The following is a 22343-nucleotide window of genomic DNA, read 5'->3' on the forward strand; positions in this document are numbered from 1 at the left end:
GGAAGACAATGAGTTAAGAAACTGTATGAGCCGAAAATGGATGTGATTTTGACCATTCGTTTCAAAATAACAGTGAAAATCGAGATAACAAAACATATGTTTTGTGTCCTACTTTGCAGACGAGGACGTGTCTCGGCGTTTTGAAAAGCATAATTATGTTCTTTCATTCATTCATTGCCACGGAATATGCGTTTACATTGTTTTTTCACTGTTAATAGCTCGGTTAAAGCGGCTGGCGATCATCTTGCCGGCGGAAGTTTCATGGAAAAGGAATAAAATGAAAGACTTTTCCAAGAGATCCGGTTGTCAGCCTCTGTGGTGTAGTGGTTAGGTGTAGTCGCGTCGAGATGAAGGTGCCGGGTTCGAGTCCTACCGAATTATTTATTCCAACTTTCTTCTTTTTTCCGTTTTTTGTGTTGTTGTTTTCTATAAATATATAGCTAAATAATTGTTACTTAATAAAGTGCAACAAACAGCAAGAAAAGTATTGTGTTTCCAGAGAAAATATCGTGCACCGTATATTAAATATATGGATAAACAATCTGAATTTCTATTATTTCCTACAATTTACTCTGGGAAAACCAGAGTTGATAACCACTTGATCATTTTCTAAACAACTTTCCCACGAGTTCTTTCTATAGACTGATAATATAGACTGATATTCGAGTACTTTCCAACATGTAAATAGGACATTCAATGTCATTTTTGATTCTTTTAAGTCTCATTGCCTAACTAATGCCAGTATCAACAGAATGTGCTGCAGCATTACTATCTTTTAGATACCCTAGTAATAATAATAATAATGATGATGATGATGATGGTAATTATTACTTAGAGGTAGCATTTCCACACAGGGGTTCTTTGTCAACATTTCTGGTTGTATTGGAATTTTTTGAGAAGAGGAGCATTGTTTTCAGGAGTGGAAGAACACCTTTTGAATTAAAAATGTCTTGAATTTGAATTCCTAGGTATACTTAGTAGTGCGCAGGCCAGTTTAGATGATGCTGTGCTGCTAAAGGAATGTGACACTATTGATCTGACAAGGATCAGTTCTCCTAATGATTATATAGCAGCTGCGAGCTCCTCTGAAACACTCGAGCAGATTGAAGAGGTTGTCACTTCATGGGTCAGACAAATAGAACAGGTACATACACGTACAGAAAATATTCACCTAAATATAATCCTTCAGTAGTAAGTAAACACTTTATTTATTGAGGGTAAAAAAAAATCAAGGATATTGGAATTCAAGGGTAGGGAAAAGCAAGGATATTGAAAAAGTAATCAAATTTCAAAGAATACCATTTAAAAATACTTTTGGCTACCGAGAGATTCCGTACGATTTCATCTGCATACTCAAAACATGCGACAGAATCTGTCCCTGTCATCAGACAAAAGAAAGATGAAGAAAAAAATAAAATTGTAATTATAATAAAGAAGAAACAATTTTTCTCTACTCCATTACCCTGGAGGTCCATTCTCGAAAAATCTAGATATTATGAACATAAGTAAATCGTAACAAAAAAAAAAATTCTGGCACCCAGGGTACTACTCCATAAACTTCAGGGAGGATGGTTGCTAGCTTTTCTGGGGCTGTGTGGATGGATATTGTAATCAATGATTAATTTATTTAATGGTTGCCTTTGGATACACTCCACCGATCAGAAGTATCCACCACATGATCCCAGAAATCAATGCTTTGAATGCGTTTTACTAATCCTCCTTGTAGTCTATGGAGTGGCAAATTTTCATGACCTTTGGGTTTACTAGGAGGGATGTACTGATAGTCCCTTGGAGGAGTGACGGGGGTGGGGGTGGGGTCTGAAAATCTCGCGCACATGGCGTTTGAGTTATATGGTTGTGCTGAAATTATTTGCTATTTGTATTAGGTTTTGGCAGAGAGTGAGCAAATGAGGAAGGAAGCTGATGATGTCGGCCCCAAAGCAGAGCTTGATCACTGGAAAAAAAGAATGGCGAAGTTCAACTCGTTGTTGGATCAGATTAAAGGTCCTGAATGCAAAGCAGTGGTTGGTGTGCTTCATGCTGCCAAGTCCAAACTCCTCAAGGTTTGTTTTACTGTCTGTTTCTTGGCGCGTTTGCTAGTCCCTTTTTAGAATAAAACGCTAAAACTAACAGCATGCACATCCAGGCTAATCGCAGCTTTTACACACGTACAATGTACAGTTCAAGCACGGAGATGTTAAACAAAGTTGCACACAGACTGGGTTTTAACGTGTGATTGCAAGACTTGCTGCATATACTGTGTACATGTATGCCAATAGTCCGCACTGAATATTCTTAACTATGGTTTCGTACTTTCAGACTTGGCGAGATATTGACAGCAGAATAACCGATTACGCAAATGAAGCTAAAGACAACGTCAAATTCCTGTATACATTGGAGAAATTCTGTGACCCTCTCTACAACAGTGACCCAGTGAGTTCCATAATTACATGCACAGTATACCAATTATCTCATATCCCAGTATTGATCTCAGCAGCTACCCTCTACGAAAGCTGCTTAAACTGTTGGAAGGTGATGTCTCTTCCCCCGCCTCGATTAGGCTCTCCTATACGCGGTGGAAATTGTAAATTGAGATTGAATGAATAAAGTTGAAAGTTGAAAGTTGAACCAAGGTAATGAAGAATAAACTAATTATTAAAGAGAAACTGTGTGATGCCTCGCCAGTACTATAGATGCTTTCTGTAACTTTTTGGTCGCAGTTTCACTTTTGGTTAAAATCTGCTCGCTCGTACCTAGACTCCGCCACATTTTACCATGCGCGTGTTCTGTATTTTCAGATTGGCATGATCGATGGTATACCAGGACTCATTAATGCCATTCGCATGATCAACAGTTACTCCAGATATTACAACACATCTGAAAGGATGACTGCTCTTTTTGTCAAGGTCGGTAGATTTTGCCATTTTGTGTCAAGTGTCAAATTTTGGAGACGTTATGTGTTGCTGTAACCTTCGATATCATTGCCTGAGAAAACACTCGACATTGGTTGGTTGAAACAAATTTCCCTCGCGGCACAACCAATCAGGAGCACTTCCCAGATCTGATTAGTGACACGTCATCAGTATGGAATGCCTACTCTTGTTTCTCAGACGTCATTTCGAAGGGAAACAAGCGCATGTCAGCTGTCTTTTCAGGCTGCTGATTTTCTAGTCAAAATCCTATCGTCAGGTGACCATTCAATTAAAAGCTCTTTATCAAACGTGCTTTCTTTTCAGGTTACCAATCAAATGATAACTGCCTGCAAGAGCTACATTACGGAACATGGGTACAAAACAGTTTGGGATTATCAACAGGAAGAACTCGTCGCAAAATTAAAGAATTGCATTCGTTTAAACGAGGAATACCAGAGGTGTTTCCAGAAAACCAAACAACGTCTCGAGGAAAATCCGGACGAGCGACAATTCGAATTTAGTGAAATGTATATTTTTGGAAAAATCAACACGTTCGCTCGGCGGTTGCATAAGATCATTGAAATGTTGGATACAATGAAAGCGTTTTCTTGTCTTGGAGAATCACGGATTGAAGGCATGGAACAGCTCTGGAATAAATTTGTCCTTATTGTCACTACGATGAGGAAGAAACCTTACGACTTACTTGATTATCGAAAAATGGACTTTGATGCAGATTTCGAGGAGTTCAAACGTCAAATCAACGACTTGCAAGTAAGTCTTTTATCCCATTTACAATTGAAGCTCTTATGATGTTTCTGATGTCAGTTTTGTAGCACTCAATGAAGACATTTTAGTCAAGAGACAATGAGTATTATTTGTTTTTCATTGATTTCTCGTATACGAATTCATCCTGCAATACTGGCCATGTTGTGCAATAGCTGCGGTATTTCTATGCAGTATTTCCCTTTATCTAACGCATTTGATTTTCTTTGTTTTCTGTCTTTGAAACAGGTGCAACTTCAAATTTTTATCGACAACTCATTTGAGCGAATTCCTTCAACCCAACGAGCCTTGAGATTAATGAGAAAATTTGAACGGTAAGTGACAAGGGTAGGGCAGTGATGGTTTGTACCAACGGCCTTATAAACCGGCTTAGTTTAAAGGGGCCTTACAACTCAGACTATGAGGAGTCGGCAGTCCCTTACCTCTCAGTTTCTTAGGGAAATTAGACCGAGGGAAATACGCGAGCTCGCGTGAAAAACTGCCGTTTGCGAGGAGAGTTCTGTTTTAACTGTTTTCAGATGAATGGAGGTTGTGATTGGCTGAAAAATCTCGCGCTATTTTCTTAACCAATCAGAGGTAAAAACGTTTCATGACTTGCTCACACACTTTCCTGCGCTCGCACCAAGTTGCTTTGATCGCTGATTTGTTCATTTGCTTGGAACTTTTTGAATGAAAAGTTTTACCATAATTATCATATTTCTTATGCAGGCTTAATTTAGAGAGCTTAAAGGAGACAATTCAAGAAAAATACGAGCGAATCTTGATGTACTTTGGAAGGGACATAGAAACAATACAGAAGATCTACCAAAGGCATCGAAACGATCCACCGGTAGCCTGGGACCTACCGCCAATTGCTGGCAAAATAGCCTGGGCCCGACAAATGTACCGGCGGATTCAAGAACCAATGGAGATGTTTCAGAAGTATCCTACAATTCTACAAACGCCTGACGCGAAAAAAATAATTAAGAACTACAATAAGCTGGCCAAGGTGTTGCTAGAGTTTGAAGTATTGTATCATCAGGCTTGGATGCAACAGGTATGGTATAACCGTAAAAACATAAAGTCTCAGTTTCACCATCGGCTATTTACACTGTATATAGCTTCTTAGCTGTCCTTTATAAAGAGAAAGCTTCGGTGAAGTTTGCGTCATTCTTGGTTGTCCTTTTTGTTTCACTTTTGTTTTCTTCTGCGCTGGTTTGAAGGAATCGTGTATCGACGTCACGTGATGTACGCAGTTAAAGAATTTATATCCAACAATTTTATTGAGACACGATTCTAACTCACTACCTTGTCGTAACCAGTAACCGTATGCTCCAATTAATGGACAACGTACCCTGACGCGATAAGAGCCAACAATTTTAGCGTCAACTACGCTGTGAATGGTAGACAATGTAAAAATCCCAATTTGCATGTAACAATAAAAATATGTAATGAAAATGACCCTTTTTTTTCCCTTTGCGATAAATTATCTGTAATTGGTTAGCCTTGTGTGTGTGCGCAAAAAATCCGTGACCGTTTAATGAATTCGCGAGAACTGGGAACAGGGAAAAGAAACTGGCCAATAGCGTGTGCCCATTAATGATCCCAGAAGTCTTTGCGAAAGCTAACTCGGTCCAGTTTCTTCTCTTTGTTAAATTAGCGAGTTATTTTTTTTATTTTACAGGTGGAAGTGGCGAAGTCTGGTCTCCAGGCCTCCCTCCTCGTACGTCATCCCGAAACCAAAGAACTGTATGTGAACTTTGACCCTCAGATCCTGACACTCATCCGGGAATCTGAATGTATGGTTCGTCTTGGCTTGGACATTCCATTTGGTGCCCAGACATTGCTCCAGAAAAGACAGGCGATCAAGAGAAACTACAATAGACTCCAGGTAGTAAATGAAAAGAAAAATGTTACTTTTTAATCACACAGTCTCGTCCTACAGTCGACTAATAGTTTTAAGCAGCTTTTACCACTAGAACATGAAAAGTAAAATACTTAACTACTATAAAAATGCTTCATAGCTAAACTTGGAGAAGATGGAAACAGATCCGTAACTGCGTTGTTTTAATCTCTCCTACTTTCAGCTTCTCCTAGCTGAGAGCACCCGCGTGCTAGGACGAATTCCTGCTGCCTTTAAACCACTTATGTCACCACATCTCGCTAAAGTAGACGCAGCAGTTGAACCTGGTCTTACCATGCTGAACTGGACATCTCTAAGTCTGGATACATACTTAGACGGTGTTTATGAAGCATTTAAGGAGCTGGAGCTTCTGATTGACCGCGCGAATGACTTGGTCAAGTTCAGAATTGAAGCCGTGCTGCAAGAGATGAGTAACACGCCTCTTTGTGAACTGCCGAGCGACGCTCCGTGGACCATCGAGAAATTCTTGAAGAACACAGAGGTATGATCAAAAACGAAATAAAAATTTTATATAGCGAAATAGGTTAAAACAAAATTAGTTGAATCTCATTGGAGGTACAGTGCAACCCCGTTAATACACCAATGGACCAAAAAAATTGACCTTATTAACGGGGTGGCCGTATTAACGAGGGTCTTTTCTTTTACAAGAAAATGGATGGCGGTTTTTCCGGGCGGCCAAAAAAAAGAAAAGTGGCCGTAACAACGAGGTGACCGTATAACCGAGGTGGCCGTTAGGCGGGGTTTCACTGTAAGAGAAAGCAAACTTTAAACGGTTTCGATACAAGTCGGTCCAATGTCTGTTTCACAACTTGGAAGTGTTTTTCCAAACTTCTTTGTACAATTTTTCAAATTTTCTCAACTGTACTTTATAAGCAAAATGTGTTTCCCTCTGAGAAACGGAATAGCCGATGAAAATTTCTCAAGTTTCTAAGATTTTGTATAAACGTAGACTATGGGAAAACCCTCTTTTTTCGGGATGCTGTGTGGTATCGAGTGGCACACGAATGGAGACGCAAAAAGCCGCTTGCTCGCGCGATCTCTCACGTCCCTCTACGCTTGTCATTCGAAATGGAGTGCTTATTCACGAGCTAAACCAAGGCAGCGCGCTTTTACTCGAACTAAGCATTTCATGCTGTTTCCTTTTACCAAATGTTCACATTTTCAAAATTGCCTTATAGGAACTTTGCAAACGAGGCTCCGAGTTACTGGAATCTAAGAGCGCACGCGTAGAAGAAGCCGCAAACGAACTAATTACAATGCTGCTTGAACTAGACGAAGAAGAAGAGGAAGAGGAACTCAACAGCGATGAGGATCATCAAGAATTGGAAGATTTACCTAAAGATGATGATGATGAAAAAGAGGTTCTTGCAGGCAGAGGGGAGAGCGCCCGCAGCCGCCCTCGGACTAGCGGCAGTCGTCCTGGTAGCCGTTCTGCTGGCAGTCGGTTAGGGAGCGCGGTCATTAGTCCAGCTGCTGCAGCAGCGAAACGCAAGCGCGAGGCACGTGATCAGCTAAATATGGAAGCTCAGGAACTACTGACGCACTTTATTCATAAGAATATCGACGCCATTGTTCGTGTTACTCGTACCACGTTAGATGGAATGCGGAAGCGAGTGCAGGCAGCTGTCGCGCACCATTATATAGAAAAAGGAAGTTTTTTAGGACATGGAAGGGAAAGCGGACCTGACTTATCTCCGCTTTTCTTGGCGAACGTGACATTGCAAATTCCCAACATTACTATGCAACCTGCCTTGGATGAAATTCAACAAGGGTTAAACAAGGCGGCACAATATGTGTTATCCGTGTCTAAAGGTGTCTCTCAGTGGAATAAGACTTGTAAAGTGCTTATGAAAGCCGAGAAGAAAGACAAAGATGATTCTGATAACGAGGCCCGAAGCCGGTCAGCGAGTAACGCTGGCAGCGACGACGAGAGCCGATCTGACGTTGCGCCTTCCCGACGAGTTACGAGAATGCCGGCCGATAGTGACGCAGGCACTGTCGTGAGCATGGCGATTTTCCCACAGCGCGCGAACTATTTTAAGAATGTTGTGGAGAATAAGGAGATCGCCAAACTGGTGTCTTTTCTTTCCACGGCGATTAATTCTCAAAAGAAAGATGTGACGACAGCCTTGGAATTTTTCAACAAGTACGAGCCCATTTGGAAGGAAGATCGCCAAGCAGACATTGCCAAATTCCTGGAAACTGAACCTAAGCTGTCTGAATTTGAGGCCCAGATATTAAAGTACAAAGCTTTGGAGGAAACTATCATGCGTGAACCAGAGTCTTACAAGGCAGGCGCCATTGCCTTGTTTACAGGTGTGTGGTTTAATCTATTTATTTACTCACTTAATTTAAAACTCGCGATTTAATTGGCAAATCAGGTCAATAACCAGAGTTTAAGACCATCAACTGACGTGATCCAACTCACTTTAGCTCTGAAGATGACTGCCGCACAGTTTTTCGAAACGTCAGTCATTATATTCAGGACTACGCTCGCCCGGACGATCATGCTCCACGTACTGATCACTTTATATACTTATTATAGTTTTTTCTAAATAGCGTAGGCGCTTTGTGTATGGCGAAAGGACTCGAAGTCCCGTTCCAGGTCCATGCATTAAAATAAAAACAGGGAAATGCATCCACTGCCTTATTTTGTTTGCAATAAATTCATTAAACAAGTAAAGGATATAATCATTGTACAAGAGTAACAGTAGTAGATTGCAAAGCCATTTGACCGGTGACATATTAGTGCTAATTACGTCCTGACTGAACCCAGTTTTCAGTCTTCGCAGGAGCACTTTCCTCGGTTTTTTTCTTGAAGCTGTTATGCCTATTTTCGATTTCCCGACGGGATTTGAGTCCATGATATTCTATACGCAAGTAGGGCGCTCTAATCATTGAGCTAGGGAAGGATGTATTGTTGGTAGGCTACTGCTGTGCTTATGTTTGTGTAGTAGTGTAAATCAGCCCATAATTTTAACAAAGGAGACAGACCTTACCACGATCCCCAAACGCGAGTCGTGGGTTTCTATACCAATTGTCCCCTAGAAACTGAAAGGTAAGTCCTATTCCACCTATAAGAGAGGCCGTCTGTTCACCGTAATGTTTTTGTTCTGTCATTTCACAGAACGTCTAAAAACAGCTCTTTGTGCGGAGACTAGAGCTTGGTGCGTGGCGTTTGGACAAAACTGCAATGTCCGCTATCGAACAGAAATGGAAGAAATATTCACCCTTATTGAAGATATCACCAAGCGCCTTAGCCGACCAATCAAGGACCTTGATGACATACGTCACGCAATGGGTGCGCTAAAGGAGATCCGAGATAAAGAGATCATGATTGATATGTCTATTGGACCCATCGAGGTAAGTAATACACGCTACCTACCTACCCCTCCCCTCACCCAAGGTTAGTACTACCATTTCACTTAAGACAAAATGTTGCGTTAAGGGAGGGGTGGGTTGGCAGTTTTTAACTTAGAACTCTTGCACTGATCATTCCTTCTTTACAGCCATTCTAATTTCATCGAGCGACTTCTTAGTTCTAAACTTGAGTTTGGTTCTTGCATTTGTAAGATTAAGTTACAGCTGTACTTAACATTAGCTCTTTTCACTGTACTTCTGACCTTTAGACATTCCAAACATTTGAGATGGATTGTTTATTTTAATAATTTTTCTCTCAGCACTAAACTAAATGGGGAAAGAATTGCTGATTTCGGTCGTTGTGTAGATGTATGCTTTTGCGTTTTTCGGGACTTCTTGGAAGGAAATAAGTCGAAAGCTCAGAGATAAAATAATACATAGCTCAGCCTAGTTGGGGAGGTATCGTAAGAGCACTCAGCAACCGGAAGAGTGGCTTTAAAACGTGCTGGCTGTCAAACAGATTATTGTATAACAAGGGACTACGCTATATTAAAATAAACACTTTTTAATAATCTTTTAAATTTAATGGTGTTGGCCTAATTTGTTTTTCAGGAATCTTACGCGATGTTAAATCGATACGAGCTTGTCGTCGCCAAGGAAGAGTCGGAGAGGGTAGACACCCTTCGCTACTCATGGCACAAACTTCAATCCCTAGCGGTAAATACTTGCTTGCTTACGAATTGCTTGAACGAAATATGCAACGGGCGTCTCCTTGCTGTGGTTTTGAAAACAAAACAATGCAAAGTTCGAGCCATTAATCAACTACTTTTGATAAGATCAACAAATCTGTCCGTCTAGCTACCCCTGCCCACTCCCTCACCCCCCCCCCCCCCCTCCCTCCACCGCGCCTCTTAGAGACGATGTTGGATTTCAAAAGAGCACTCCTCTCTGGACAAAGAAAAATGAAGATTTGGTTGTACTCAAGGAAATATATTCTGTACCTTAAGTTTGGATGTTGGTTTTCTCTTCTTGTAGACGGAATCTCAAGACCAACTTATTCAGATCCAACCTAACTTCAAGGGAGACCTTATTGACAAAGTGCAAGTGTTTGTTGTGGATGTGGCTACCTTTTCTTCTGACTACAATACGGTATGTCGCTTGATTAAGTTCAGTTTCCTGTGACCACAAGTGTCAGAGCATCTGCACTATTTTCGCACACCGTCAGTTAACGTTCCCCTACTGGGGACAGCCTCTAAACCTCCAGCCTCCGAACCACTTTCTCCTCAGCCACAATGCCCTGAATATTAGCTTTTGTCCCGGAGACTGAGCCCACGGCTTTCCCCTTTTGCAGACCGCTGGCGCTTTACCAACTGACCTACTTCAGCAGTAGAAAAATTTTTACAAGCAAGTTACTTCGCCTGTTTTTTTCATTTTAAAACGCGTTAATCTGGTAGCTTTTGTTTTGCTTTTGTTAGAGTGGACCAATGGTACCCAACGTCCCACCGCGGGAAGCTAGTGACAGACTGATCATTTTCCAGGTGAGTTTAAATGCAATAATAAATATGATAGAAAAAGGAAGTCGTGCTATTTGAAGCTACCTTTTAATTTGAAGACGTGGTTTAGCTTGTCGTTCCTGCATGCAAGGGATTTGTAGAGTCATCTTTATAGCTTGTGTGTCGGAAATTAATCAGCACCTGTCGACGTCTGTCGACGTTATTCACGAAACCGGGAATTTCATCCTTTGCAAAGAACTGAAAGAAACGTACGGAATGTTCAGAGTCAAGGTCTTGGCTCATACAAACTTTCTCTGTTGTCATGTTGTTTCTTCCGCTACAGTCCATTTAAACTGACCAACTGCTAAAACCAGGGTTGCTTCTGTTACAGCAACTAGTTAATCGACTGTCTTTTTCAGAATCGATTTGATGCTCTGTGGCGAAAATACATCACATATTCTGGTGGAGAGGAGTTGTTTGGTCTGCCTGTGACTGATTATCCAGACCTCATGCAGATTCGCCGAGAACTCAACCTCTTACAGAAGCTGTACGGTCTGTATAATGACGTCATTGATACGGTGAATGGATATTACGACATACTGTGGGTTGACGTCAACATAGAAAAGATAAACGTAGAGCTACAGGACTTCCAGTCACGGTGAGGATTAGATGTGTTACTAGGAATGACTTGTTTTTTTAACTGGGTGAGAAAGTGTAGGGTTTTTGCATATTATTGTGAGATAGGCACAATAAAACTACAAGAAGCACCACGTAAAGGTTGTAAAACCCATCTTTAAAGTAACCATAACCATGGTGTAGTCGTTGTACTCCTAGACTTAAATGTTTTAACGATTTCGGCGGAGTTGTAATAAGTATATGCTAACTCGGAGAGATTTTAACTTGCATCAGGTCCTTCATTTATGCTGCAGAAGTCATCAGTAGCATTGATTTGTAAGCTTTCTCTTTTTTTTCTCTCTAGCTGCCGTAAGCTTCCCCGAGCTCTGAAAGACTGGCAAGCTTTCCTGGATTTGAAGAAGACCATCGACGACTTCAATGAAAGCTGCCCGCTACTGGAACTGATGGCGAACAAAGCTATGAAACAGAGACATTGGGACCGGATAGCAGGGTTAACTGGTCACACATTTGACATGGAGTCAGAAACGTTCTCCCTCAGGAATATCATGGAGGCACCATTGCTGAAAAGCAAGGAAGACATCGAGGTGCGTGGACCTTTGTCATATCCTTCCAACAGTATTCCTTTGGCAGCAATTTTGAAAAAGACGTTTATTTAGTCAGTGACACGGGCGGGTAGGAAGAAAGATCCCAGTTTTCCTAATAGGAGCAAAACCTATGAACCTTCTGGTTACTAGTCCAAGTGCTCTAACACTAAGCTACAGGGCCCAGTTGTTCGAAGGCCGATTAGCGCTTAACCCAGGGTTAAATTTAACCTGAATTCTTTTTCTTTTCTTCAAAGGATTTTCTTGGATAATTTTCTCTGTTATTTTTAAGAGCATCCGATCATCAACTTGTTGACAAAAAGAATTAAACTGAATTTCAGATTACTTTTAAGCTTTCATATCTGAATATCAAATTTCGCGCTAACCCTGGGTTATCTTAACCCAGCTTTGAACAACCCGCCCCTGGAGAGTCAGGGAAGCTAAGGCCACTAAGCTAAGGAACCTAGTTTATTGGCCTTAGCTCCCATGAGTCTCCTGTACCTTAGTGGTAAAGCATCTGGACTAGTAACCAGAAGGGTCATAGGTTTCGCTCCTATTAGGAAAGCTCACATCTTTCTTCCGACCCGCTTGAGTCACTAACTAAATAAATCTTTCTCATATATTTACCATGCTTAAAATTCACCATCACACTTCGATCATTGTGGCAATACAGTGAAAACCTTAAATAGTTTCGTACTTTTATGGATTCGCTAACAGAGAGTGTTGTTTGAAAATAACATAGAAGTATGTATTATGAAATCGAGTTATTAAAACTGATGCACTAGTAAAGGAAACCACAAAAGTAGTCAAGTTGATCTCGAGGCTGTTTGATTTCCATTGGCAAGAGTTTACACGAAGTTGCTAGGTTCGTTCACTAGGTTAATGATCAGTACTGGTTAAGAAGTCAGAAAACCTACACAATTTGTAAGCGATGAGTAGCTTGATTACTTATGTTTTTGGTACCCTCGTCCCTTTTCTTTTCTTAATCAATCGTGAATCAAAGACACCTGTAACTTTTTTAAACAAAAGTGCCAGATAAAAAGTAAAACTTTGTGTGTCCATAGGATGTTTGTATAGCAGCGGTGAAAGAGAAAGACATTGAGGCTAAGCTTAAAGCCGTCGTTGCTGACTGGAGCACTCGTGAACTTACTTTCGCCAACTTCAAGAACCGCGGAGAGCTTCTTCTACGGGGAGACAACACATCGGAGATTGTGACGCTAATGGAAGACAGTCTGATGGTATTGGGTTCTTTAATGAGCAACAGGTAAAGGAGCAATTGTTTATTTCTGTGAGGTTATAAATGCGATGAGTTACTGTTCTTTTCGCACTAAAACAGCGCATTTAAAGTGAAAGCTAAAGGCTTCCTTTCCCCCTTCTGCTTGCTATTTCTCTTTTAAACGTTTCACCCATGCCCATGACTGAACTGAGTAATTTTTTGATAGCGCTGTCCAACTTTTGAACAACTGAGGCCTGGCCGCTCTCTCTAAAACTCAGATTATCAGCCCGAGACAAGTTGGTTGCCATGCAATAGAATAAACTTTTGGAAACTTCTTGGCAGAGAGTGTAGCAGCCATCTTTAATTCAACTGTAATTTGAGCTACCCTTGAGCATCCAAGGGTAGGGTATGTATAGAATATTTCGGAGAATAGTTGTGTGATATCCTGTTCGCTCGTCCAGAAAGTGATAATATGTTGATCTACGTTTCAGATATAACGCTCCATTCAAGAAGAATATTCAGAGCTGGGTTCAAAAGCTTTCCAACACAACTGACATCATTGAGAACTGGTTAACTGTACAGAACCTGTGGATCTACCTTGAGGCTGTCTTTGTGGGTGGAGATATCGCTAAACAGCTGCCAAAGGTTGGTGAAAACTGCATCTCTTACTTGATCCAATCGGCCGTCCTCTCTGTTTAAGATGGCCATTATGAACGCTGTGCATCGCACACTTAAACAAACATTAAGTGCTTTTGGCAAATGCAACATCGCATAGGTGCTCTCGCCTATTCTCACGCGGTTTTTTTTCCTGTCTGTCGTTGTCACATTTGTTTAACTTTTACCAACGTATGTCTTCAGCCACCCTCTGATCATATGTGCACCTACTTTTCAACCCCCTTTCCCCCTGCCAACTTCTCTACTGCCTACTGGACCTTTGTTTCCGAGCTTTCGTTTAGGGTATTTTCGCTGTATATGTTATTAAGAGATATAAAGTATGGAGGGTGTTGGTGAGTGATGCCTCTTAAAGATTTGTTTCCTATATATGGTAGTAACTGACGGATCCACCTTTAGTTGTTTCCGGCTTTAGAACTGCAGACTAGCTCATACAGCTTATCTCGCCCTTTCACTATTTAACAATTGTACTTAACACCCATTTTATTTTACCTTTTAGGAAGCCAAACGGTTTCAGAACATTGACAAGCAGTGGGTTAAGATTATGACCCGAGCTCATGAGAATGCTAATGTGGTGCAGTGCTGTGTGGGAGATGAAACCCTCGGGCAACTGTTACCTCATCTCTTGGAACAACTGGAACTCTGTCAGAAATCACTTAGTGGGTATGTGAAGTTAAATGAAGCACATTTGCGAAATATTTCATAGTGATGTCTGGTAAACTCGGTAGGCCAAGCAGCACCCCTCACAAGCCAGTAACAGGAAGCTGTCTATTTGGATTAAGTAGTGGGACGATTGATTTTATAATACGCTGTTGTAAAGTTTTTTGAGTAATATAGGCGTAAGCACATTGAATGGAGTACCCGTGCATGAACTTTAATTTAACATCACAGTTGTCGATTTATGCAGTTATTTATTTGAAAAGTTAGAGTTTGTATCTGTTTGCAAGAAGTTAGATGGTAGCGTACAGCTGTCAAGAGACTTACTTTGTATTTGCTCATTCTTTTTCAGATATCTGGAAAAGAAACGTCTTGTTTTCCCAAGGTTTTTCTTTGTTTCCGATCCAGTCTTGTTGGAGATTCTCGGACAAGCTAGTGATTCACATACCATTCAGGTAAAACGTACTTTGATAAACATATTCACTTTGAAGTTTTTGGCCCAAACTCTTATTGTCAGTCAAGCAACGGCTCTGCTTGTAATGGCTTCGAATAAAGATATTGTACGCAAGTAAACAGGCTCTACTAAGGCCTTTAATTATTTATATTTGTCGTCCATGTTATAGGCGCACTTGCTGAACGTATTTGACAATACAAAGATGGTGAAGTTCCACGAGAAAGACTATGATCGAATTCTTGCCATCATCTCGTCAGAAGGTGAAACGATAGAGGTGAGATGAGATATTTCGTGCATTAGTTGCTTGCTGTTTTATTCATTTCCTTTAAGTGTCCTATTTCTTTGTACAACAAAGACGTTTTACAAAAGGTAAAATGATAATTGAAAAATGAGATCAGTTGATAAAAGTGGCTGATAGTCTAGCGTGTACTTTGTTGCTTGATAACTGAATTATCGAGGCTGTGGTTAATTTTCTGCTATTTGTGTACACTGTGTCTTTCAGCTCGAAAAACCTGTTATGGCACAAGGAAATGTAGAAGTTTGGCTGGGAACCTTGTTACAAATGTCACGCAAGTCAGTCCATGGCGTGATTCGCACGGCGCACACTGCTGTACAAGACCAGGGATTCAACCTGCTGGAGTTTCTCAGCACTTTCCCAGCCCAGGTATTTAGAGTTACACACGCTCTGAAGAAGCATTTACACCTACATGTAATAATTTCTGTCATCGTGCAAAAGCGCCTGTACTACTGAGTTTACCTTCTTTGTTGATAATAAATCGATTTAATTGAATTCCGAGGTTTATTAAGGAATGTTCATTTTATGAGGTTAATATTTCATTTCTTTTTGCGGCAGTGATTTGGTTATTTGATTTGGTAACTTAAATAAATTTTACAGGTTGGCTTGTTAGGAATCCAAATGATTTGGACCAGAGATTCAACAGAAGCGCTAACGAATGCAAAATACGACAAAAAGGTCATGCAACAAACCAACACAGCCTTCCTGGAACTGCTAAATGTATTAATCGAGCAGACGACAAAAGAGCTTACCAAGGTTGAAAGGACAAAGTTTGAGACGCTTATCACTATTCATGTGCATCAGCGAGACATCTTTGATGATTTGGTAAGTGAAAAAAAACCTCAGCGATTTTCAATTTTTAAACGGTGAATATTCAAACTTTCCTCTGTTTAGCGTGTTCTTGCTGGCTTAATTGTAGATTAATTTAAAATAAAGCACTTACCGTGTACTCACGAGAATTTTCTCTGTTTTTGTCTTTGGACATTTAAACATCCACATATACTCCTTACGTACGCATAGCGTGAAAAAGTATTCTATTAGCTTAAAAACTCATGTGCATGCGAGGGTTCAGATGAACCCTTATTAGATATTGCTCTTTTTCTCTAAACAATTTGTATTTGATCCTTCCTTTTGTCTTACTCGTGCTTCTTTTATATTCAAACTTCTTTTTCAGTGTCGCATGCACATCAAGACTCCAGGAGACTTTGAATGGCTTAAACAAATACGCTTTTACTTCAACGATGACACGGACAGGTGTATGGTTTCTATAACGGACGTCGACTTCATTTATCAGAACGAATTCATTGGCTGCACGGAAAGACTTGTCATCACGCCTCTAACTGACCGCTGCTACATAACATTGGCACAAGCTCTTGCGATGTCCATGGGTGGTGCACCAGCTGGACCCGCTGGAACAGGAAAAACAGGTTTGATTTGTGATGATTAAACTTGGATAGTTTCATAAAACGCTGGCGCTGTGTCTCGCAAAACGTGGACCAGTGTGGGTCAATGTGGAAGGCCTTTTGGCAACGATGGACATTCAACGGCTGAAACTGATTAGATTTTAACGCTAGTGTCTGAAGTGTATTGTTTTGAAACCCCAAAAAGATTGAGGTTAGATTATCTGAAACTTCTCTACAGAGCGTACGGCATGGTACCTGGCACAAGCGTTAAACAACCTTGAATCAGATTTATTTTTGTGGAGAAATATTAGGCAACACTGGAGAATACCGGTTACGAGGTCAATATTGTATTACATCATTATTTATCCTCTTTTAACAGAGACTACAAAAGACATGGGTAAAGCGCTTGGTAAATATGTGGTTGTGTTCAACTGCTCTGATCAAATGGACTACCGAGGACTTGGTCGAATTTTCAAAGGTGTGGCTATGTTATTCCTCACATTATTTCCCTGAGTAAATAAGATAAACCAAAAAAAAAAATGGGTGTAAAAGAATGCCGATGGATTTTCTAGTTATCTCTATTCCTAGTAAATGACACTTGCTACTGTAATTGGTGATAATCAGCTGATAATTGTTTGGTATTTTATAGGCCTTGCCCAATCTGGAAGCTGGGGCTGTTTTGATGAGTTCAACCGTATTGACCTCCCTGTGTTATCTGTGGCAGCCCAGCAGATCTACATTGTGCTTATGTGTAAGAAGGAGCGGAAGAAGCAGTTTATATTCTCCGACGGCGATGTAGTGGATATGAATCCTGAATTTGGTAATAGAGCAACAATGTACATAAAAATAAATCAATTTGAATTTGAATTTGAAAAGGATTGTGGAAAGCAGGCTGTCTTTTTTCCTACTTGATGCGTTTGGCGTAAAAAAAGTATAAATGCATGCATTGCCAGTTTCTTGCTCAAGGATTCATTTTGAGGGGAAAAGTGCCATATCTTAAAATTATAAGGTTACCCGGGATGGTTGTTATTCCTTGTTGTCGTAATCGTACATTTCATTCAAGTGCCGCTAAAAAAAGTTGATTTTAAAATGGCTTTTCTTTACTGGTTTCTAAAAATACAGTATACATCTCTGTTTAGGATTCATATTGTTCGGCGTACTAAATATGACCCTGATTTCGCCTTCGTTCCAGGTATCTTCTTGACAATGAACCCAGGGTACGCTGGTCGCCAAGAGCTGCCTGAGAATCTTAAGATCCAGTTCCGTACAGTGGCAATGATGGTCCCAGACAGACAGATCATCATTCGTGTGAAGCTTGCAAGCTGCGGTTTTATTGACAATGTGACTTTGGCCAGGAAATTCTTCACTCTATACAAACTCTGTGAAGAACAGCTGTCCAAACAGGTGCTAATCTTAAATTGATGGATATGTTGTAGTTCTTGAATTTTTTATTTCAGTTAATTTTTGCTTGTCCATTGTTTTTGGGTATGGTAATGTGTTCTAATGAATTTAAAACAAAGGAAAAACAAGTATTAACTAAAATAAAAAAATTAACTGCAACGGATACACGTACTTTCTGTGCCCTACCCCCTGTCGTTCTTGCCTCGCCTTACTTATTACGGCACTTGTTTTTATTTGTTTGTTTATTTATTTATTTATTTATTTATTTATTTATTATTTCTTCAGGTGCATTATGATTTTGGCCTGAGGAACATTTTGTCTGTTTTACGAACTCTGGGTGCTGCAAAACGGCAAAGTGTCGGGGACAGTGAAAACACGATTGTTATGAGAGTGCTCAGGGATATGAACCTATCCAAACTGGTAAGATACTTCAAACTAGCGGTATTGAAAGAAAAATCCTTGTATTTCAGGTAGAAATGTTGATGGTGAAGGCTCTTGGCAACTGATATGGGTAGAAAAGTTCCTCCTATTTCGTTCCCTCCTAGAAAAAAAATCGATCGCATGCAAGTGCGTCTAGTGTAAAGTTCTTTTTTTATATCTAAACATGCTCTTTTATCATAGATTGACGAAGACGAACCCTTGTTCTTAAGTCTTATTAACGATCTCTTCCCTGGAATTGTGTTGGACAAAGCCGGGTATCCTGAGTTAGAACAAGCGATAGCCAGCCAGGTTGAAGAGGCTGGACTTATCAACCATCCGTCATGGAGACTGAAACTTATCCAGGTAATAGCCCTCTAGAAAAAAATTGAAAACCTTGTTGTGCTTTGCTTGTTTTTGTCTCATTTCCCGCTGTAATCATTAGGTCTTTTCCTTCACTTAGCGTGAATTAGACCCAATTGTTTGTTTATCTTCTGACTGGTTTTGATAAATGCTTAAGCTTAGAGTGGTTTTCGTTTGAGTGTCGTAAAACCAAAACCAAAGTAATTACTCTGGCCAATCACATAGGACACAGACAATACATTGAACCAATCAAAACTCGAAGTAATTACATGTGGCTGACGCAAAGCGCGGGAAAATGCATGCGAGCGCGTCACAATTGGCTTTGGTTTTACTTCTGATTGGATGAAAAGGTGGCGCGAATCTTTTAAGCCAATCGCATCGTGTAGAAAGTGCAAAACCAATTACTTTTCGACACTCAAATGAAAACCGCTCTATTCACTAAATGTAATTCTTTGTCAATTGTTTCAGTCAAACTAGGGCGTATTCTGCACGGGTGTCTACCGCACGATTTTGATAATAACACTTGTTCTTTGATATAGAAAAGACCATGTTACGAATTTCTTGCAGTTATTTGAGACTCAGCGAGTGCGTCATGGAATGATGGTACTCGGTCCCAGTGGTGCGGGTAAAACTAATTGCATCCACGTCTTGATGAAAGCAATGACAGATTGTGGGACACCACACAGAGAAATGAGAATGAACCCCAAAGCCATTACTGCACCTCAAATGTTTGGACGATTGGATGTCTCTACTAATGACTGGACCGACGGTATCTTCTCGACACTGTGGAGGAAGACGCTTCGTGCTAAGAAAGGTGTGTACCCCCTCGTACAGAAAGTACGTAAATTTTATGACCAATAAATTTTCTGTCATGACTATGTCTATTCTAGAACAAGAAACATTCCATTACAACATTCATTTACATGCAGATGTTTCATCAATAAAGCGTGAAAACTTAACGTGGTGAAACGCGTCTTCCACAGAGGTATTTAGTTAAAGACTAAGAGTTGGGTAAACAAAGAGAAAGCGGCATCGCTGTCTTCTTCATTGAATTGCGAACCAAACCAACTTACGGTAGTTTTCCTGGAATTTTGAGTTTGATTCCTCTTGATTTTTGTTCCTAAGGGGAGCGTATCTGGATTGTGTTGGATGGGCCAGTAGATGCCATCTGGATCGAGAATCTAAACAGCGTATTAGACGATAACAAAACACTCACTCTAGCAAATGGAGACCGAATTCCAATGTCACCTCAATGTAAGATCATCTTTGAGCCTCACAACATCGATAACGCCTCACCAGCCACTGTTTCTCGGAACGGGATGGTGTACATGAGCTCTTCTGGATTGGATTGGAGACCTGTTCTTCAGGTAAAAATGGCGTGCAAATGCTGGGTCTCTTTCATTTAGCTCAGAAATCGTGCCTTACGGGCAAGCTCTTCCTAACCTATCTTCCTAGCCTTCCTAGCCTTCCTAGCCTTCCTATCTGACAATTTTTTAAATTTGAAGCTTGCTTGGAGCTTACAGAAATTACTTGGCATGCCCTTGAAAGTTAAAGTGCAGTAAATCTTTATTTGTCAAGTGCACATACTGTATGATTGTCAGTAGGTTAATCCCATTTAAATTTCTCCTTTGAAGTCGTATCACTGGGCGCTTTTCATTCAGCTCAAAATTCCGGAATTTTCGGTTAGAAATCAAATGGAACGGATCATTTCGGTCTCACTGTCTTGTAGATATTTAGGATGTCGCTCAAAAACTCAACGATTGCCAATGAATCGTTTGGATTTTTTTTGCCCGGTTTTTGTTGTAATGTTAAGTGTAAACAGGTTAAATAACGTGTTGTGTCCATCTTGTAATTCTAACCCTAACACTCTTGCTGATATCTCCCCAGGCGTGGCTGAATAAACGGCCAGAAGCTGAGGCAGAGGTCTTGAAAGGTCTGTTTGACAAGTCATTCGATGAAATCATGCGCTTTGCTCGCGAAAACTGCGTCTTTAAAATGGACATTTTGGAACACAATTATATCATGCAGGTAAGTAACTGCACTTTAGAGTACGTAGTCTCATATTTACAATATTCATTGTAAAAACCCCGAACATATTAGTGAGGTCTTGATTACGTGGACTGGTGGTCGGTGTTCTCGCACTAAAGTCCCAGTTTGCCCCTTCTTGTATACCACAGTTACCTCTATGGCATTCGCAATGTCCGTTCTTAGTGTGTAATATTTGTAATAGAACAACAAATGTGTTTGCATGTATATGATTTCGACATCATTCCAACAGGAAATGTTATTGTTGTGGTTTTCGTTCCTTTTTAGGCTCTCACTATTCTGGAAGGTCTGATTCCTAAGAAAGAAGACGGAACCAACGTCTCGGAATCCCATCTGGAGAGGCTTTACATCTTCTGTCTCATGTGGAGTATTGGTGCGCTGTTAGAGCTGGATGATCGAGCCAAGATGGAGGAGTTCACAAGAGGAAACTTTGAACTAGATCTGCCTCCCATTGACGAGGGATCATTGGACACGATTTTTGAGTTTCTGGTTAACGAAGCAGGTAGTTAAATCCTAGCCTCTTCGAAATAGTTTGCTGAAATTCATTTGGTCATTGTAACGTTGTTCTTATAGAGAGGTAGTTTAAACATCATTGGATAGTATGGATCTGTTAAGCTGTTTGGTTGATGTCATTTCGTCCTGTTTTACGCTTCGAAGAAAAAGGAATAAACATGTCATTTTTATTATTGTTTGACTGCCAGTGCAGGGCTTTTGAAAACATAGTTATCTGAAACCTAAAAATAATTACTGTAAAGGACGCCTTTTTGTCGATTTTTGTTTTTTACTTTTGATGTCCTAGCTCTTGCTTTTAAACTCGGTGACTAGTATGGGCGACTATTTTGCTCTTTTTGTGTATCTTTGGATAAATGGTCGACCGTGGTATATTCTAGCTGTGTCGGTATGGTTAGAATCATATACGGGTGTCTAGCTTTCCTCTGCTTTTCTGGGTAGTGTAACCAGTAACCGCACTTATACTGAGCGTTTTATTCTGGTGTATTTGAAATCATAGGCGAATGGGAGCACTGGAACAATCGTGTGGAGGAATACATATATCCGAGAGATCACAACCCTGACTTCCTCTCCATCCTTGTTCCAAACGTGGATAACGTGCGCACAGACTACCTCATCCAGATTGTGTCCAAACAGGGAAAGGTAGGGTGTCATGTTTCGTTAAGCTCGTCTGTAGACTTGATCATCCAAACAAAGATAACTCACTCTCATGGACTCAACCACTTCATCCCGGCTGGGACATAAGGCCGCAATCAAAACGTCGCCACTCAACCCTGTCGTGAGCTGTGTGACCTGTGCTATGGCCAGCGCTTCACCCCATATTAGACCCATCTCCCCAGCTCTTTCATCACTGTTCTTCGTCAGGTGGTTTTTTTGCCGGCTTCTTTCCTCCTCCCAGTTGGACCATCTCATTACAACTTTGGGTCCCAGCAGTCTTCACCTTTAACTCGCTTGAACTCGTTCTTTTTATTTCAGGCTGCTTTGTTAATCGGTGAGCAAGGCACAGCTAAGACAGTCATGATCAAGGGGAACATGGGTAAATACGATCCTGAAAGACATTTGAGTAAGAGCTTTAACTTCTCCTCGGCGTCCACGCCACTGATGTTCCAGCGGACGATTGAGAGCTACGTGGACAAACGAATGGGCAACACGTACGGCCCTCCTGCTGGCAAAAAGATGACAGTGTTTATTGATGATATCAACATGCCTATTATCAACGAATGGGGAGACCAGGTTTGCTA

General features: G+C 40.7%; 1 protein-coding gene across 1 annotated transcript in view; it reads left to right on the forward strand.

Moving 5' to 3' along the window:
- The window catches only part of LOC140927342 (dynein axonemal heavy chain 5-like), a 49644-nt gene that overhangs the window by 5702 nt on the left and 21599 nt on the right, over positions 1-22343 (forward strand). The window contains exons 6-40 of the mRNA XM_073376974.1: positions 969-1144; positions 1887-2063; positions 2320-2433; positions 2799-2906; positions 3237-3683; positions 3924-4009; positions 4404-4731; positions 5359-5565; positions 5762-6079; positions 6777-7914; positions 8726-8961; positions 9571-9675; positions 9994-10107; positions 10434-10496; positions 10871-11109; positions 11431-11671; positions 12733-12932; positions 13376-13529; positions 14056-14219; positions 14566-14668; positions 14837-14941; positions 15170-15331; positions 15563-15787; positions 16137-16389; positions 16745-16843; positions 17015-17185; positions 17558-17769; positions 18052-18186; positions 18388-18549; positions 19114-19360; positions 19672-19913; positions 20434-20574; positions 20860-21094; positions 21602-21744; positions 22078-22335. Of these exons, the coding sequence (XP_073233075.1) occupies positions 969-1144; positions 1887-2063; positions 2320-2433; positions 2799-2906; positions 3237-3683; positions 3924-4009; positions 4404-4731; positions 5359-5565; positions 5762-6079; positions 6777-7914; positions 8726-8961; positions 9571-9675; positions 9994-10107; positions 10434-10496; positions 10871-11109; positions 11431-11671; positions 12733-12932; positions 13376-13529; positions 14056-14219; positions 14566-14668; positions 14837-14941; positions 15170-15331; positions 15563-15787; positions 16137-16389; positions 16745-16843; positions 17015-17185; positions 17558-17769; positions 18052-18186; positions 18388-18549; positions 19114-19360; positions 19672-19913; positions 20434-20574; positions 20860-21094; positions 21602-21744; positions 22078-22335 (7508 nt within the window). The remainder of the gene's footprint in view (positions 1-968; positions 1145-1886; positions 2064-2319; positions 2434-2798; positions 2907-3236; positions 3684-3923; positions 4010-4403; positions 4732-5358; positions 5566-5761; positions 6080-6776; positions 7915-8725; positions 8962-9570; positions 9676-9993; positions 10108-10433; positions 10497-10870; positions 11110-11430; positions 11672-12732; positions 12933-13375; positions 13530-14055; positions 14220-14565; positions 14669-14836; positions 14942-15169; positions 15332-15562; positions 15788-16136; positions 16390-16744; positions 16844-17014; positions 17186-17557; positions 17770-18051; positions 18187-18387; positions 18550-19113; positions 19361-19671; positions 19914-20433; positions 20575-20859; positions 21095-21601; positions 21745-22077; positions 22336-22343) is intronic.

Source organism: Porites lutea, chromosome 2 (genome assembly GCF_958299795.1).
Source record: "Porites lutea chromosome 2, jaPorLute2.1, whole genome shotgun sequence".
Lineage (NCBI taxonomy): Eukaryota > Metazoa > Cnidaria > Anthozoa > Scleractinia > Poritidae > Porites > Porites lutea.